The sequence below is a fragment of the Myotis myotis genome, unplaced genomic scaffold (genome assembly GCF_014108235.1).
Source record: "Myotis myotis isolate mMyoMyo1 unplaced genomic scaffold, mMyoMyo1.p scaffold_m19_p_18, whole genome shotgun sequence".
Lineage (NCBI taxonomy): Eukaryota > Metazoa > Chordata > Mammalia > Chiroptera > Vespertilionidae > Myotis > Myotis myotis.
Window position 1 is genome coordinate 22,584,444 of NW_023416322.1, and position 16,111 is coordinate 22,600,554.

Sequence of the window (16,111 nt, forward strand, 5' to 3'; positions counted from 1 at the left end):
AAGCGCCAGGCATGGACTGCAGATACCTCATAGTGGCCCCACTGCACCTTCCCAGGTGTCTCTTTCCATCTCACCCAGGGGGAGGGAAGTTAGTACCCGGCTGGCATGTGGAGGCTGGAAGAGTACAGTGAAGCCAGGGCAGGAGAGGCAAAGAGGCAGGATTGCTGGCATTCCAGGCTCAGCCACTCTTGATTATCAGCAGCCAGCAGTTGGCATCAGCTCCCGGTGATTGAGAACCGAACAGCTTAATTGGAGGAGTGCGAACACTGTGCAGTGCCAGGCTGGCATGGTTACGTGCAGGAATGTGTCCCCAGAGCCCTCATTCCTTATCTTCGGTTGATGTGCCCATGCTGTCTTAGGTAATGCCCCCAGCTAAACTCCTGTGCACAGATCAACAGCTTTTATGTTTCTTGGAAGAAGAAAAGAGCACATTTCTGAATAGATACAGGATACAGCTCTCCAGAGTTGCTTGCACTGTGGAGAGAGGCTGGGGGTAGGAGGCAGGAAACATAGGTCACTCTCTGCTCCATGAAAACTCCATGCAGGGTGTCCAAAGGGTAGAACAGTGGGTCCAGATCTTAGCTGCATTTATACCCTCTGATCACTGGGAAGTCTTGCCTACCTCCATGTCAATCAAGGTGACCTTCAGATGAATATTTGTTTATTTTCAAAATGATTATTTTGGTCAGCTAACTATCTGGTCACTGGGTGGGTGCTGAGAATCGAAAAAAAAGTTACTAATTAGTGCTTAGAGCTGGTGGGAAGCACAACTCAGATTCCCTTGTGTTCCCTCTGACTCACATTCATTTGCCATCTCCATATTAGTCAGCGTAGGTCAAAAGCTATAACAAACAACCCCCAAACTCCACTGAGATAATACAGCAAATGATTATTTGTGTAACATCAGCCTGATTTGGAGGAGCAGCTCCCCTAGACAGCTTTCTTCTATGCAGAGATCCGAGGACCCTCAAACCTTATATCTCATGGCTCTAACCTTCACGCCTCAGAACCCTTTCCTGTCTGCTCCTAGGAGAGGAAAGAAATAAGAGAATTGCATGTGGGAGCATCTATGGGGAAGGTCTGGGAGGAGGTATATCATCTGTACAACCCTTTGTCCAGAGTTCAGGCACTTAACTTCAAGAGGGTGGCAAATACTAACTCTGTGTCAAGGAGAAAAAGGGGAAAGGTTTGGTGACCATCGGTTGGTTTTTGCCTCTCTCTCTCTCTCTCTCTCTCTCTCGCTCTAGCTCTCGCTCTCGCTATCTCTCTCTCTCTCAACTAAGATAGACTGTTTTGGGCTCTCACTTGACCCTGGAGGTTTGAGAATCAGGAGACTGAAGGAGAAGGGCAACCTTAATTAGAGGGTGATGCCCTGGAGTTTCAAGGTGATTATTAATCAGGACAGTGTCATAGTCAAGAAGTTGTAATGCCAAACTAAAATTTTTCTCTCTTAGGTTCCAGACCTCGTTTATTAGTTTCTGAGTCAAAGAAAGACAAGGTGCTATAAACCAGAGTGCCCACAGAGTAGAGGGCTGGGCCAGACTTCTCAGCACTCATTGATACCAGGCTGTCACCCATGGCCCCATGTGCCAGCCACACTCAGTGGATCATTTGTGGTGGTATGGTATGGAAGAATATTTTCCTTTTGATTTCAAGAGCAATCCTGAATGCCCAGAGTAAGCAACATTATCAGTAAAGATGTGGAAATTCCAGTCTGGTGAGGCACTGTGAAAGATAGGCGATGGTCATGGTGGGGTCATAATAGAGGTCATTATAACAGATGTTGTCGTGTGCCACAGGGGTCCCCTCTTCAGAGTTGACACACATCTCCGCACTTCTTTGAATATCAACCATTTACTGCTCACAGTTCCAAGCTATGCCTCTCACTAAGAAATGCCATATCCAAAGTTATGGCCTCTCCCATGCATAATTCTAGCCAGTGACTGCACACTTGGAGATTTAAACTTTGAGCTCTCTTGCCTCAGTTTGGGACAACTCTGAAAGGTTGGTTAGGTTCCAGAACCCCAACAGAATCTGCTTAGGGCTCAGCGAAAGCTTCATTGCAATTCAGCTTCTCTTTCTGCTCAAACTTACTTTCTTCACTTCCTTACATGTGTATCATCTCAAGAACTCTCCCCAATCAACCTTCCACATGCAACTTCTCATCAGAGGATTAGTTGATACAAAATGTGTTTTGAGGAAGCTGACTTTCAAAATGGGGTTTTGGAGATGGGTCAGTCATTGGCTCTGGCAGTGCAAACTTCATCACAGGTAGTAGGTGGAGTGAGGCTAGCCCCTGAGATGCTGCAGCAGTGAAGTTGTTAAGTGAGGAATTTCCTGAGCAGTTGTTAAAACTTCTACCAGTGGTAGACTGATATGGGATGTCCATAGAAGGGGGTACAAAGGCCTATTGTAGTATTCCTCCTGATCAAGTGGGACAAGGGAAATTGTAATTATAAGGACCATGGAATTGGGTGTCTGTTGCTGAGCATCATTGATTTTTGAAAGATAAATAATGCTCAGATGATTAATCACCATTTCAAGGCACACAAGAAAGCTAGAGGGGCTTCTTAGCAGAATTTAAGGAAACCCTAATCTCCCGCAGCCAGAATACCAAGAGAATAGAAAACTAGGCTCAGGACTGAATCATATAAATAGTAGATCTTCAGGGAGGACTGACTTCTTAGCCTCAGTAAGTCTCCTACGCCAAGTACAGGGCTCAAACAGGGAAGGAGGAGGATGCTGAGACCTGGAATGTCTGAGTAGATGCAGTTAAGTACCTTAAATTGATGGCTCCGGAAGTCCCCTCCACCCATCTGCTTTTTAGAAGAGAGTAGCCCTCTCCTGGTTTAAAGATGATGCAGAGAACTCAAATGAGGCATGCACTTTGCAAGATGACCCCTAAATCCCCAAACAGCACAATAAAGAAGATGGAATCTCAGTACAACTAGACTAGAGGTAGACATGCTGAGCCTGTTGTAGAAGGAGAGAGAGCATATGCCATGGGAGCTATAGGTGTGGCGAATGTGTACCTGTAGTAGTAGCTGGTAGCATCAGTACAGGACTGAACCATGGAGTATTGGATCAAGAGGGGCAGAACATGAGGCATAGTCTCCATTTTATATGATTCAACATTTGGGTGAATATCCAAGAGATGATAAGACTATCTTGGTAAAGGGCTGTTAGGATCTGGAAAAAGCGAAGGCCCACGCTATGTGAAATAAAAATGCTGGAACTGGCATGTAGCATGGTGAAGGAACAGATCAAGGTTCAAAGAAGTTAGCACACTGGAGTGCATGCACTGTATACGGCTGAGACCACCAGTTGAATATGTCTCATGGAAGGGTCTGAAGGATGCTCCAAGTGTCAAACCAATAAGCAATGCCCTGGAACAAGTGGGAACAGCTCAGTGATGACTATTCTCTGTGGGCCAAGGTAGGAGAGGCTAATATAGAACTGGACTTCCTGATTGCCTGATTAGAGCCCCATACAATAAAGGTCCCAGTGGTGGCACTCAAACCTCAGAAGCAAGGAAGTTGCAGATATCATAGTGATAGCAAGGTGGCCACAGATACCACATTATGTGGCAAAATCCAAGTGGCATTTGGGTTCAGTTGAAGCGGCAATCTAAACTTGAAAGAACTGTGGAGATATTAATGGAACTTGATATTTCTACAGGCAAGTTAGATTAGCAGTTAAAGGGGCTATTTCTTAGTTTACATAAAAAAATAGCAAAGATGAATGATAAGAAGGCTGAGGGAAGCCTCTCAAATTGAAATTCATGTTACTTTGCCAAGTTTCCACACTTGAGTCAGTTCTCAGACCCAGAACACCAAAGGCAGAAAGAGTTGCTTCTGAGGAGGACTGCAAATACATAGCAATTATATTCTGTTGAAATTCCGCCAGTTCTTTTCCTAAGGGACCACAGTCATTTACTCAAGTGACTGTGTATTTGGGAAAAAGCAGTATCCAAACTCTTCAATGAGTATAGGGTCAGAATTTACACTGATAACCAAAATGGGACTCATATGCCATAATAGCCCTCCTGTTAGAATTGACTCTGCAGATCCATTTGGGGAGTATTGCCATTCAGTGTGGCTGTCTGGGAACAGATAATAAATGGGATCCTGGAATTCTAGGTCTGGCTCACAGTGTGTTCACTGGTTCATGAACCCACCTGATGGTCAATTGGAAGAGACATACTTGGAGTTTGGCAGAAACCCGTGGAGTTGGCATTGCTTTCTTAACCCGTAGAGTGAGAAATATTAGCCAAGTGGAAACTTCTGCAACTGTGCCTCCCCCAAGCCAAGATAGTAAATAAAAAAAATATTGCAACCTGGGGAGAATGGTAGACATTAGTGCTACCTTCAAAGGTACAAAGAATACAAGGGAGTCTTTGACAAATCCCCGTTGAATTCATCAGAATGGCCCCTAAAAAAATGAAATGAATCACAACTGAATGATTCACTACGGCAAACTTAATCAAGTTAGTGGCCCCAGTTGCACCTACTGTGCCGAATGTGATTTTACTAGAGCAGATTAATATAGCCTCCAACACATACTGAATAACCACTGATTAATTTGGTGAGTGCCTTCTTTCCCATCCCTGTAAGAAAAGAGGCTCAGAAGCAGTTCATATTTATGTGAGATGGACAAGAGTACACAATTATGGTCTCACCTTAGATTATGGTAACACTTGGACCCTCTGACATAATATTGCTAGGAGGAATATGGAATGTCTAACATTCCACAGAACCTCACATTGACCCATTTTATTGACAGTGCCATGCTTATCAGCCCAGATGAGCAAGAAGTGGCAAGTATGTTTGTACCTTTGGCAAAACACATGTGCTCCAAAGAGTGGAGATGAAAGATTCAGAGCACCAGCTTATTAATGAACTTTTTAGGGATCCAGAGTACTGGAGAATGCCAGAACATTCCATCCAAATTAAACAACAAAGTGTTGTCTCTTACACCTCCCATTACTAAGAAAGTAGCATAAATCTTAATAGCCTTTAAAGGTTTTGGAGGCAGCATATTCTGTACTTGGGAATATTGCTCTGTTTCATTTGCTGGGCAACTCTGAAGGCTCTGGGCTTTGCGTTATGTTCAGAGCAGGAAAGAGCTCAACAGACAGACCAGACTATGGTAAAGTGGTCTTGGCATTTGAGCCATATGACTCAGGAGACCCATATGGTACTAGAGGTATCTATGGTAGGAGAAGATAATGTGTAGAGTTTATGGAAGACCCAATAGAAGAATCACAATGTAAACCTCTGGGGTTCTGGAGAAAAATCCCTGCCATCTACAATAGAGGACTATCGCCATCAAAAAGCAGTTACTGATGTGCTACTTGGCCCTGGTAAATACAGAGCTTCTGACCATGAGATACCAAGGGATTCTGTGAGTACATTATCCATCATGAGCTGGGTTTGATCAAAGCCACCAAGTCATAAGGCGGGACCAGTCCTAAAGCAATCCATTCTAAGATGGATATGGTACAACTAAGGTTGGAACAAGCAGAGAAGGAGAAAATGCATAAGATAACCAAGTAGGTGACCCAGAACCCCATGCCATCCATTCGTGCTGCACTAGTGTATCCCCCACAGCTCACATTGGGGGCTTAATGGGAAGATCTTTATGACCAGATAAGAGAGAAATAAAAAGGCCTAGGTTCACTTATAAGGTTGCTTTAACGGACAATGATGAGGGGAAATCCTTCCAGAGAATAGAGTTTTGATGCTAAGTTCATCAGTTTTGTGTAGAAAGAGAGGTGGCTTGAGGTGAAAAAATATATATATATAGATGAACTCATGGGCAGTGGTGAATGGCATGATTGGTTGGTCAAGGCCCTGGAAGGAGAAATATTGGCAGATTAGAGACAAGGAAGTCTAGTAAAAAGACATGTGGATGGATCTATGGAAGTGGAAGCATGAAGATTTTCAAACTGTATGTTAACGTTCAGCAGAAAACACCTACCATGGAAGAGCTACTGAACAACTAGGCAGAATGACTTGGCCAATTGGTGAAAAAGCCAATATTTGTCATTGGCCACTCTGGTGCCGGCCCAGTGAGAGTGTGAACTAAATAGCCATGGCAGCCAGGATGTGTTCTAATTTGTTAAGGCTGATTCAGTTACCACTGCTGTTGAATGGTCTTTGAAGGCAGCTAAAAACTTTGGAGATGGGCTATGAACAAACACCTGGATTATTGATTATTCTCACCTTTTCATCATTTTAGCTTTTGGATGCTTTTATGTATCCACAGATAATGCTAAGAGAGATATCTTTTTCTGTAGGCCAACCTGACTCCAGAGTAAAATAATTTTCTCAAGTGCTCCTGGTCAGAGCATAAAGGGGAAGTCCTCCTGGCCCCACAGGAGGCAGCAAGAGCAAGAATGAATCTTCACAGCAAGAGCAAGAAAGCATTGGTTGGGGTCGAGTCATTAAGAATAAAGGGAATAGTAAAACTACATTTGGAGATGAGTTGCTCCTGTATAAAAAATGTTCTAAGGAATCCACACCAAAAAACAATAACTGTTAGAACTAATAAATCAAGTTTAGCGATTGTAGTTGTATACACAGTGAACAATCCAAAAATGAAATGAAGGAAACAATTCCATTTATAATAGCATAAAAATAATAAAATACTTATAAATAAATTTAGCAAAAGTAGTGTGAAACTTTTAAGGCCCAAAACTACAAAACACCATTAAAAGAAGTTAAAGATTTGAATGGAAAGATGTTCCATATTTATGGATCAAAAGACATGGTTATGATGGCAGTACTCCCCAAATTGATGTACAGATTCAACACAATCCCTATCAAATCCCAGCTGCCTTTTTGTTTGCAGAAAATGGCAAGCTGAACCTTATATTCATATGCAAATACAAGAGGCCCAGAATAGCCATAACATCTTGATATGGAAAAACAAAGTTGGAAGTTATATATTTCCTAATTTTAAAACTTATTACAAAGCTACAGTGATAAATACAGTGAGGTATTGTCATAATGAGAGACATATGGATACATCAAATCAAATTGAGAGTACAGATATCAAGCCATACAATTGTTGTCAATTAATTTTTGATACATGTGCCAAGACAATTCCTTGGGGGAAGAAAAGTCTTTTCAACAAATGTGCTGGGACAACTGGATATCCACATGCAAAAGAAAGAAGTTGGACCCCTGTCTCACACCATGCACAAAATTTAACTCAAAATGTATCAGAGGCCTAAATGTAAAAGCTGGGACTCTTAAAACTTTTTTAAAACTCTGAACCTTCTTCTTAGAGTTTCTTTCTTTTGCATTTCTAAAACACTTCCTTCTTAGGAGATAACATAGGCATGAATCTGTGTGATATTAGGCAGGAGATGTGTAGACAGGACACCAAAAGTAAGCAGCAAAAGAAAAAAATAGACTTTATCAAAATTTTAAACTGTTGTGCTTCAAAAAAACACTATCAAATAAATGAAAAGAAAATCCACATAGTGGGAGAAAATATTTGTATTTGTAAATCATATGATGTTTATGCATCATATATATTGTATGATCACACTTATATGAAATGTTCAGAACAGGCCTCTCCATAGAGACAGCAAGTAGATTTAGTGGTTGCCAAGGACTGGGAGTTAGGGAGGAATACAGAGAGATTGCTAATGGGCATAGGGTTTCCTTCTTGGGCGATGCAAATGTTCTGGAATTAGATAGTGGTGATTGATGCACACCCTTTTGAATAAAAACTACTGAATTGTACACTTTAAAGTAAGGGTGAACTTTATGGTATATGAATCCTATCTTAATAAAGCTGCTATTTGACAAAGAAGAAGGAAGAAAGTGAAGGGCATTGACCCAGGAGGCCGGGTTTAGAATGTGAACATTAAGCTGAACCCTCATCATGTCCTTGAATATGTGCCCAGATATATGCTCTTCTTAGAACATTTTCTCCACCTTTCTGCCTACCCAAGTCTTATACTTCTAATACAACTGGAATAAAAACTCTGCCTCCCTCATGTCTGTATCTAAAAAACGTATGTTAGTACTACGCCCTGGCTCCTCATCAAAGAATTCAACCAGGAGTTGACTGCAATCTGGAATTTGCTAAAAGTGCACTTAATATGCACTATTGGAAAGGGACAGTCTAATGGGCACATTAACTAGCCATTGGCTTAGGTACTCCAGGCTTGATCACAGTAATAAGTTACATCATCAGAAACAATGCGCTTGGGCCACACGACCTAGCCAGCCACGGGCATTTTGGTGAGGAGTGATGTTATAATATTTTATTCTCTGCTTTTATGGAGGGTCTGTATAAAAATATCCATTTGAATGGCTTATCTAAGTCTGCCACAAAATTGTAATTGAAGACCTTTTCCATTATATTATCGAATGACCCTTCTGTAATGGCCCAGGCGATAAATGTCTCTTTGTTAAGGAAGAGGTTTCTTCAGCAAGTGAATAACATGGATATTTCTTTGCTTTTCCTTTGCTTCTATTTCCTTCCCCTCCCTTTCCTTTTCCCCAAACATAGAAAGTATCTAATGCATTAAAAACAACCCACACTTACTGAGCATGTACTGTGAACCTGTCGAGATCCTTTACATGTCTTTCCTTATTTGACCATCACAACAACCTATGCTATACACACTGCTATTGTCCCTCTTACACAGATGTGCAGACTGAGGCTGAAAAAGATTTGATGACATATCCTGCTTCTCCCAGTGTGTAAATGACAGAGACGGGATTTGAACCAAGGTAGTCTGACTCCACAAAGCATTCTAAGTCCAGCTTCTGTTTTCACTTAGCTGTACAGCTTCTTCCCTACCCAAGTTTCACTTTTTAAGTCATCTGCAAAAATTTTGAATTAAGGGAGTGTGCCTACTAAATACATGTGTGCTTTATTCCTCACATCTACTGGCTGAAAATGCTCAATAAATAACATTGATTGATTTATTCCTCCAAGTTCTGAGATCCTTGGAAGAATGACCCTCCATAAATTCCAGTGGCTATTTTTATTAATGATGCAAGGGTAGTAATAATCATACAGGCTGAAGGGGAGGAGGACAGAGCTGAAAACAAAAGTGATTCATTTTATTTCTTAGATGAGGTGCCTGGAGGTGCAGTCTGAAGTCTGGGGCCTCTGGGTGCTTGCGCATTGCTGGTATAAATTTAATTGTCTCGTCTGATGTGTTTCCACAGAGTGGCAGGTACTCCCTCTCCCACTTCTGAACAGATTTACTCTGATAGGCTTAGGGAAAAAAGACCTTTTACTCTGCCAGCATGATTTAGCCGGTCGGTGGGACTGCTCTGCTGTAAACGCATTCATAAGCAAGCTAGCTCTCAGTCCACAGAATTTTGATTTGGTTGTTTCCTTTCTTTTCTCCCTTCTCTGCTTTTTTGCTCTATTGGTACATAGAGGTTAGACACCTGGCTCCTAATTGGTTGAAAGATGAAAGGCCAGTAGAGCATCAAGATTTTCATAAGTGAGGTCCTCACCTCCTAGCCAGACATGATTAACCTTTCTGTTTCTCAACCCCCGTGCTTCTGGGAGGCTCCTGCTTTAGAGTGCTGATGCTGCAGGAAGCTAATAGGCAGACTCCCTAAGAAACTTGCCTCTGAAAATGTGGTCCACGTACCAGCAGCAGTAGCATCACTTGGGAGCTTGTTAGATGTGCAGAATCTGGGGCCTCACCCAGACCTGCTGAATCAGAATCTGCAGGTGAATCATATGCACGTTTAAGTCAGGAAGCACTCTTTTGAGACCATTGTACTCTCAAGAGGTGGAAGCAGCTCTGCTACTAAACAGACCTCCCATGGCAGCCCCTTGAGCATGCCTTAAACTGAATGCCTTGGTGCTGACATGGGGTTCAGGAGTTAGAAATAAGGGCACCGACCAGACATAACGTGTGACTTCAGTGGGGCTCTGCTGCCATCCTTGCACTTTTCTGCTCTCTGGGAAGGATGCACATGTTATATGTTAGTCTTTCCCTCCACTGAGATGTAAAACATCTGATGTAAAACATCAGGGGTGTTGCTTCTATAGTTCTAGGAGGTTCACAGTAAGTGCCATTAGTGTCTCTTCCAGGGAGTGACTTTTCTGTGCATCATCAGTACTTTGTACATCTCTACTAGAGAATGCACCTCTCTGATTTGTGTATGCACCCCACCCCCCACATTATATTGTGCAATTCTTCATGGCCTGGAAGCATGTTTCAAAGAGTGTTCAATACCCTACACTTTAGCCTAGTGCCTAGCACTTAAAACATGAATGAAGGAAAGTAGGAAGGAGGGAAGGAGAAAGAGAAGAAACAGGCTTGATGTTTGGAGAATTGAAGATATACATGGGTTGTGGAGAGTATAGAGCAAAAGTGTGCAGGGAGGTAAGTGTTCAGAAAGAGAAAAAAAAAGAAAAATCTTAAGGAGGTGGGCATGAAGTAGTTGGGTTACAGATAAGGGGACAGGTCAAGAATTAAGGTCACTTAAATATAAATGTGGAGCCTCTATGCAAATCCAGGTCTGTCCAACTTCCCAGACTGTCTCCTGTGTCATACTATTTTTTTAAATATATTTTATTGATTTTTTTACAGAGAGGAAGGGAGAGGGATAGAGAATTAGAAACATCGATGAGAGAGAAACATCGATCAGCTGCCTCCTGCACACCCCTACTGGAGATGTGCCCGCAACCAAGGTACATGTCCTTGACTGGAATTGAACCTGGGACCTTTCAGTCCGCAGGCTGACACTCTATCCACTGAGCCAAACCAGTCTGGCCTGGGTCATACTGCTTTTAAAGGGATAGTACCAGAAGGACCCCCAGTACCTGGGTAGAATATCCAACTCCCTCATACACAGAGGAGCAAAATGGGAGAAGTGGAATGACTTGCTCACGGGTGTAGAGATGGCTGAAGGCAGAACCAGAAGAAAGGTGTGTGTCTACAGTCAGTCACACTATCTGAATTTTCCACCTGTCCTTCCAGTCCAGGAGTGCCAGCCACAGCTTTGTCTTGGGTAGCTTTTTTGGCCCACATGCTCACTCTACTGCTAGAAGGAGAACTCTGTACAGCAGAACTTGCCTCATTCCCCTTCTCTGCCATGGCCTAGACTCCAGTCATACACTTGACATGCTGACTGCACCACCTAAGCCCTTTGGTGTTGATGGTACCCGGATACCTCTAGCCTTCACAAAGTTGTTACGCAGATTTGCAAAGATATTCAAACTCTAATTGGTGATCTATAGAAAACATCAATAAATTAGAGGCAGGATATTGTAATTAAAAAACATGTAGCTGATAGAGTCATCAGGAATCCAGTAAGGAGATCCAACCTGGATGGAAATATGTCTAGGCTGTGCTGAAAGCTTGTCCCGGGAGAAACTTCAGTCTTTTTCTATTGCCTGTTAGAGAAGCTGGTTACTTTTGCTAGAACCAATACCAGGGAAAGATGTGAAGCTCTTCCCACCTCTAAGTAGTCCTCTTCTTCCAGGGAAATCACCTTTCCTCCACCCTCACACTCCTAAGCCCCACACTGGGTGCCTGTCATCTCCCAACACCCAGATGTACTAGCGAGAGAGGTAGAGAAAAAAGCAGATTCAGTGCTATTACCAGTTCTGCTAATACATAGAAGCTTAGGCAAGTTCTGTCACCTCTCCTTCCTCACATCAGAAATGAGTTGACTGAATGACCTCTAAAAACCTTCCAACTCCAAAAATTGCATCCTCTCTTTTGCCAGTGGGTTAACTTCTAAGATTTATTTCCTTCTAAGGGCATTTTTGTTTTCATATGAAACATAATGGCAAAAAAAGGAAGACCCCTCTTGTGCAAGAGAATAGACTTGCATGATGGAATTACAGACTTTGTCGATGATATTTGGGGGCAGGACATCACGTAGCAATGCATTCCATCTACACATAAGGCGGCTCTGCCCATCATGATGACTGTTTTCATATTTGTGAAAAGAAGCCAAGAACTGTATGTGAACTATGTGTGATACCCAGTATTTGAAACAGACTTCATTTACGTTTTTGGCTGTGTGAGTGTGAGTAGGCCTGCAGAGCATGGCATTATATTATTAGCAGCAGGCATTAAATATATTATTTAGTATTAGAGGTATTAGTCTCAAGCATTAGAACAGATTACATTTGATGTATTAGTTCTTTAGGGTGACAATTAAGGCTTGAATTCCTGATTGTTATAGCCAGTAACTGAACTGTGATTTGACTCTTAATTCCACAGGGAGTTCACCAACATTGACAATCCACTATTAATTAGTGACAATTCTTTATTTGTGACTATATCTGGGAATAGTTGTTTCCTATCATCTGGGTACTATAGACTTTGAAAGTGACAATTTTGACCAGTGGCATCCTTTTATTATTATGGCATTTCTTAGCCTAGCTTTTTTGAGAAATTCTATGCTGAATTCATGGTATTAAGTCTTTAACAGCCCCTTCAGGAATCCTGTCCATTCTTTATTTCTTCCTTTTCTTCCATCTGCCTTCTAGAAGCAGTCTTGGTACATCCACAGCCCTATTGATGAAGATGATCTGCTGGTTCCATATCCCACAGACAAAGAGCTTGAGACACCCTCCCACCCCCAAGCAAGTAGTGGCTGAACTAGAAATGGGCAATAACTGTTCGTCCCTAGTTCATCCATCACTCTGCATTCCCAGCCTAGAAGACTTCAGGGAGTTGTGAAGAAAGAAATGCCCTAGGCTTCTTATCTGCCTGGGATTTCAGGTCCTCGTGAACAGAGAGATGGTTCAGGTATTAAATAAAATGCTGGATTCTTCTCTATGCAGTGACAAACATGGAAGCTCTTGGGCAGATAGACATGGCCATCCTCTCATTGTCTCCCAGTTCATTTTGTACCAACTGAGATGTACCACAGGTACAGAATGAGGTACTTAGTATTTATGTGGTGACTTCCGCTTGAATAAAATGGGGGTTGTCATGCCTACACATTGTGCTCAGGGCATGTGGGGAATAGACAGAGAGACATGGTTCTTTAAAAGATTTGCTGTGAAGTGATTTCCATACCTCCTGGGGAAGGCACTAAGGAGAGAAGAGGCACTGCCCTGTGTGGCGTATGTCAAACCTGCTTTTCAGGCTGGGAAGGTGGTGATCAGACCGAATGGAGGAAACTCGTGCCAAGTCTGCATCTTTCCCAGTGTCCTCAAAGGGCGATCCCAGACTTTAAGATGCAGAGTGTGGAAAACTCTCCTGATGTCCGCAGCAGTGTAAGCAGAGGTCCCCCCTTTAGCTAGCATTTGCCCAGCATAAAGGCTGCAGTTCCCCTAAAGAGCAAAGACTTTCATTCTCCTGATAGTGTACAACCCGTGTTAGTCCTCACTCCTGGGAAAAGGGAGAGGGGAAGCCAGATTACCTGGGAGAATTCTGCCTTACTCCATCTCATTCCAATCTTTACTCATTCTCTCTCTCTCTCTCTCTCTCTCTCTCTCTCTCTCTCTCTCTCTCTCTCTCTCTCTCTCTCACACACACACACACACACACACACACCTCACACCCAGTCAAGATAGGCATGCATTCACTTGTGTATATACTAGTCAACCAGCTTCTCACACAGCAATATCCACCATCTAAGGACACCCACGTGTCACCCACAGAGCAATAAAAAAATCCAGGCAACCCAGGAAACTATACTATTTTTTCCTCTTTTCTCTCTCATTTTCCCTCTAATAAAGGTCTTTAAAAATATATATTAAATCAGTTAAATTTTTTTTACTCATATGTTCATGTGGCTGGAGCAGATTGACAAGGAAAACAATCACAAAATAAATATTTTTGTTTTTGTTTTTAAAAAAGAACATTTCCCTAGACATCATCTCTCTGACTGGACAGCTGCTTTCTTGGACAGATTGGGGGCGGTAGGAAGGGAGCTCTGGCTGGACCAGGGTGGGGACATGGAACAAGCCAGGCCCCAAAACTGGAGTAGCCCAGGAAGCCAGGGGACCAGGGGGGAGGGAGGAAGGTGAAGGGGGAGCAAGACCGCCTGCCCACCCTGAGTGTCCTCAGTTGGTGTCACTTCCCCTGTTTCCTAAAGGAGCTGCCTGGAGGAGCAGTCAGCGTCCAGGAGGGCTCAGAGGAGGCAGAGTACAAAAAGTAGGAGCCAGTGTGGGAATCACGAAACACCAAGAAACCTGGTCAAAAAGACTACAAAAGTGACTCCACAGAGGGGGAGCAGGAGCTTCCACCCCTTCCGTTTGTCCCCTCTTGCTTCCTTGAATGATAAGAATCACTTTTAAGGATTTGTTTGTTTCATGGTTTGGCTGGTTCTTTTTCTTAATCTCTCCCTTGGCTCCTCTCCTTCAACTGCATTCATTTTGGAAAGCACCGACTTTACAGACACAAGGCTGCTGAGTTGTAGCCTCCCCGAGGGAGCGTGCGCGCACACCCGCGGCGTGTGTGCATGTGCAGTGGCTGTTTCTTTCTCTCCTGCCTGTGTCAGTCCATTCCCCGAGGTCTCATCTGCTGGATGCAGAGTCTCAAGGGAGCACCTTGTTGGCACCAAGGTGAGTGCCTGGATGCATGGATCCCCTCCCTGTCCAGCACTGAAGTGCCCCCCCCTCCACACCCCATTAGCTACAGAGTTTGCCTGTCTCATACTCCACAGCATTTGGCAGCTTGGAATTGAAAGCCCTCAGGGAGGACTGGATCCTGCCCACCTCGTTGTTGGCCAGCTTGAGCCGGTGCCGGAGCAAGCAGGAGAAAAGGTCCAGCCGGACTTTGCCAGGTGGAGAAAGCTGGTTAACCCGGTCCCTAAGCTCTATGAGCTGCAAGAGGGCAGAGTCCTGGGAGCCTTGAGTGTATGGGTAATCCAACTGGAGAATTAAGTCCCGGATAGCATCTGGGTCAAAGGGCAGGCTGTAGCCGAAGACCTGCAAGGTGTTGATTTTCATGTAGCCCAAGTTCTTGGAGGGATCTGTCATCTCCAGGGGCTCATAGTAGATGGTCTCATTGGAGCTGTCATCCAGGGACTTGATTCGGCTCCGTAGGTAAACATGGACTGTCTCAAAGAAGGTCTTCCACCTGTTTCCCAAGGTGATCGTCCAGTTCTGGCACTGGGCAGCCGCGTCCACGTTAGTCCTTTCCCAGTCCGGGAAGTGGGCCTCGTTCACGGGCATGAACCAGCTCTCAGAGTGGCTGCCTCCAAAGGGGTTGACGTAGATGGCCATGACGGGCTCCAGGGTGCTGTTCTTGGTGAGGCAGATCTGCAGGGACAGGGCCAGCATCACATGCACCAGCCCAGGCTTGTACTTATTGCTCTTCAGGGTGAGCAGCATGCGCTTCCTCCAGGAGGGGTCAAACCAGCTGCCCAGGCGCATGTCGTTGCTGATGAAGATGGAGTGCACCTCGATGCGGCTGTCCCACTTCTGCAGCAGGTACTTCAGCTCCAGGTCCTGCAGGTCTGTCTCCAGCCCCAGAAAGTTCTCCAGGGACTCAGCCACCTCTGGCCGGCACAGCCCTTGGACCAGCACGTAGCCCGGGTTGCAGCCCCCACAGCGTGTGCTGTTGTCCCGGGCACAGTGGGCACAGGCAGACCCTTCACCCAAGGCACATGGGATGGGGCCCTGGCAGGAAGATTGGTCATAGGGGCAGCTGCAGCTGTGGCTCTGCTCCAGGAAGGTGCCAGGGAAGGTGCTTTCTCCACAGTAGAGGAAGGACTGGATTCGGTTCCACCAGAAGGATAAGGACCTTTGGGAGAGGAGACAGAAATGAAGCAAGAGTCGTAGGAAGCCACACACCGCCATCCTCCCTGAGGGTACCAGGACAGTGACCAGCAGACAGGGAAGGCGTTCAGGAAATTAAAGGCCCACATTCTCTAAAAGATGGAAACCCTACTGACTAGGGCCTGGGACTCAGGTTCTGACAGATCTGCCCCAGAAATATTTGACATCAACCTTGAAGTGGAAGCCGCCAAGCTCATCCCTCCCAGGTACTGCCTCACTCCCTCACTCAAAAGCCTACAGAAGCTCTGCCCCATCTTTTGTGTCAAATCTGGCTTCCAGCCTCCTAAATAAGATCTTCTCACAGCCGGCTCTCCACTTTCAAACATCCTGCCGACTTCCTCCCCACTTCTTAGTCGCTGTCCTTTGT

General features: G+C 44.3%; 1 protein-coding gene across 1 annotated transcript in view; it reads right to left on the reverse strand.

The window, feature by feature from the left end:
• Positions 1–10,778: 10,778 nt before the first annotated feature.
• BRINP2 (BMP/retinoic acid inducible neural specific 2) overlaps positions 10,779–16,111 on the reverse strand; it is an 88,332-nt gene continuing 82,999 nt past the window's right edge. Inside the window, exon 8 of the mRNA XM_036344808.1 lies at positions 10,779–15,709. Within this exon, the coding sequence (XP_036200701.1) occupies positions 14,593–15,709 (1,117 nt within the window). The 3' untranslated portion in view covers positions 10,779–14,592. The remainder of the gene's footprint in view (positions 15,710–16,111) is intronic.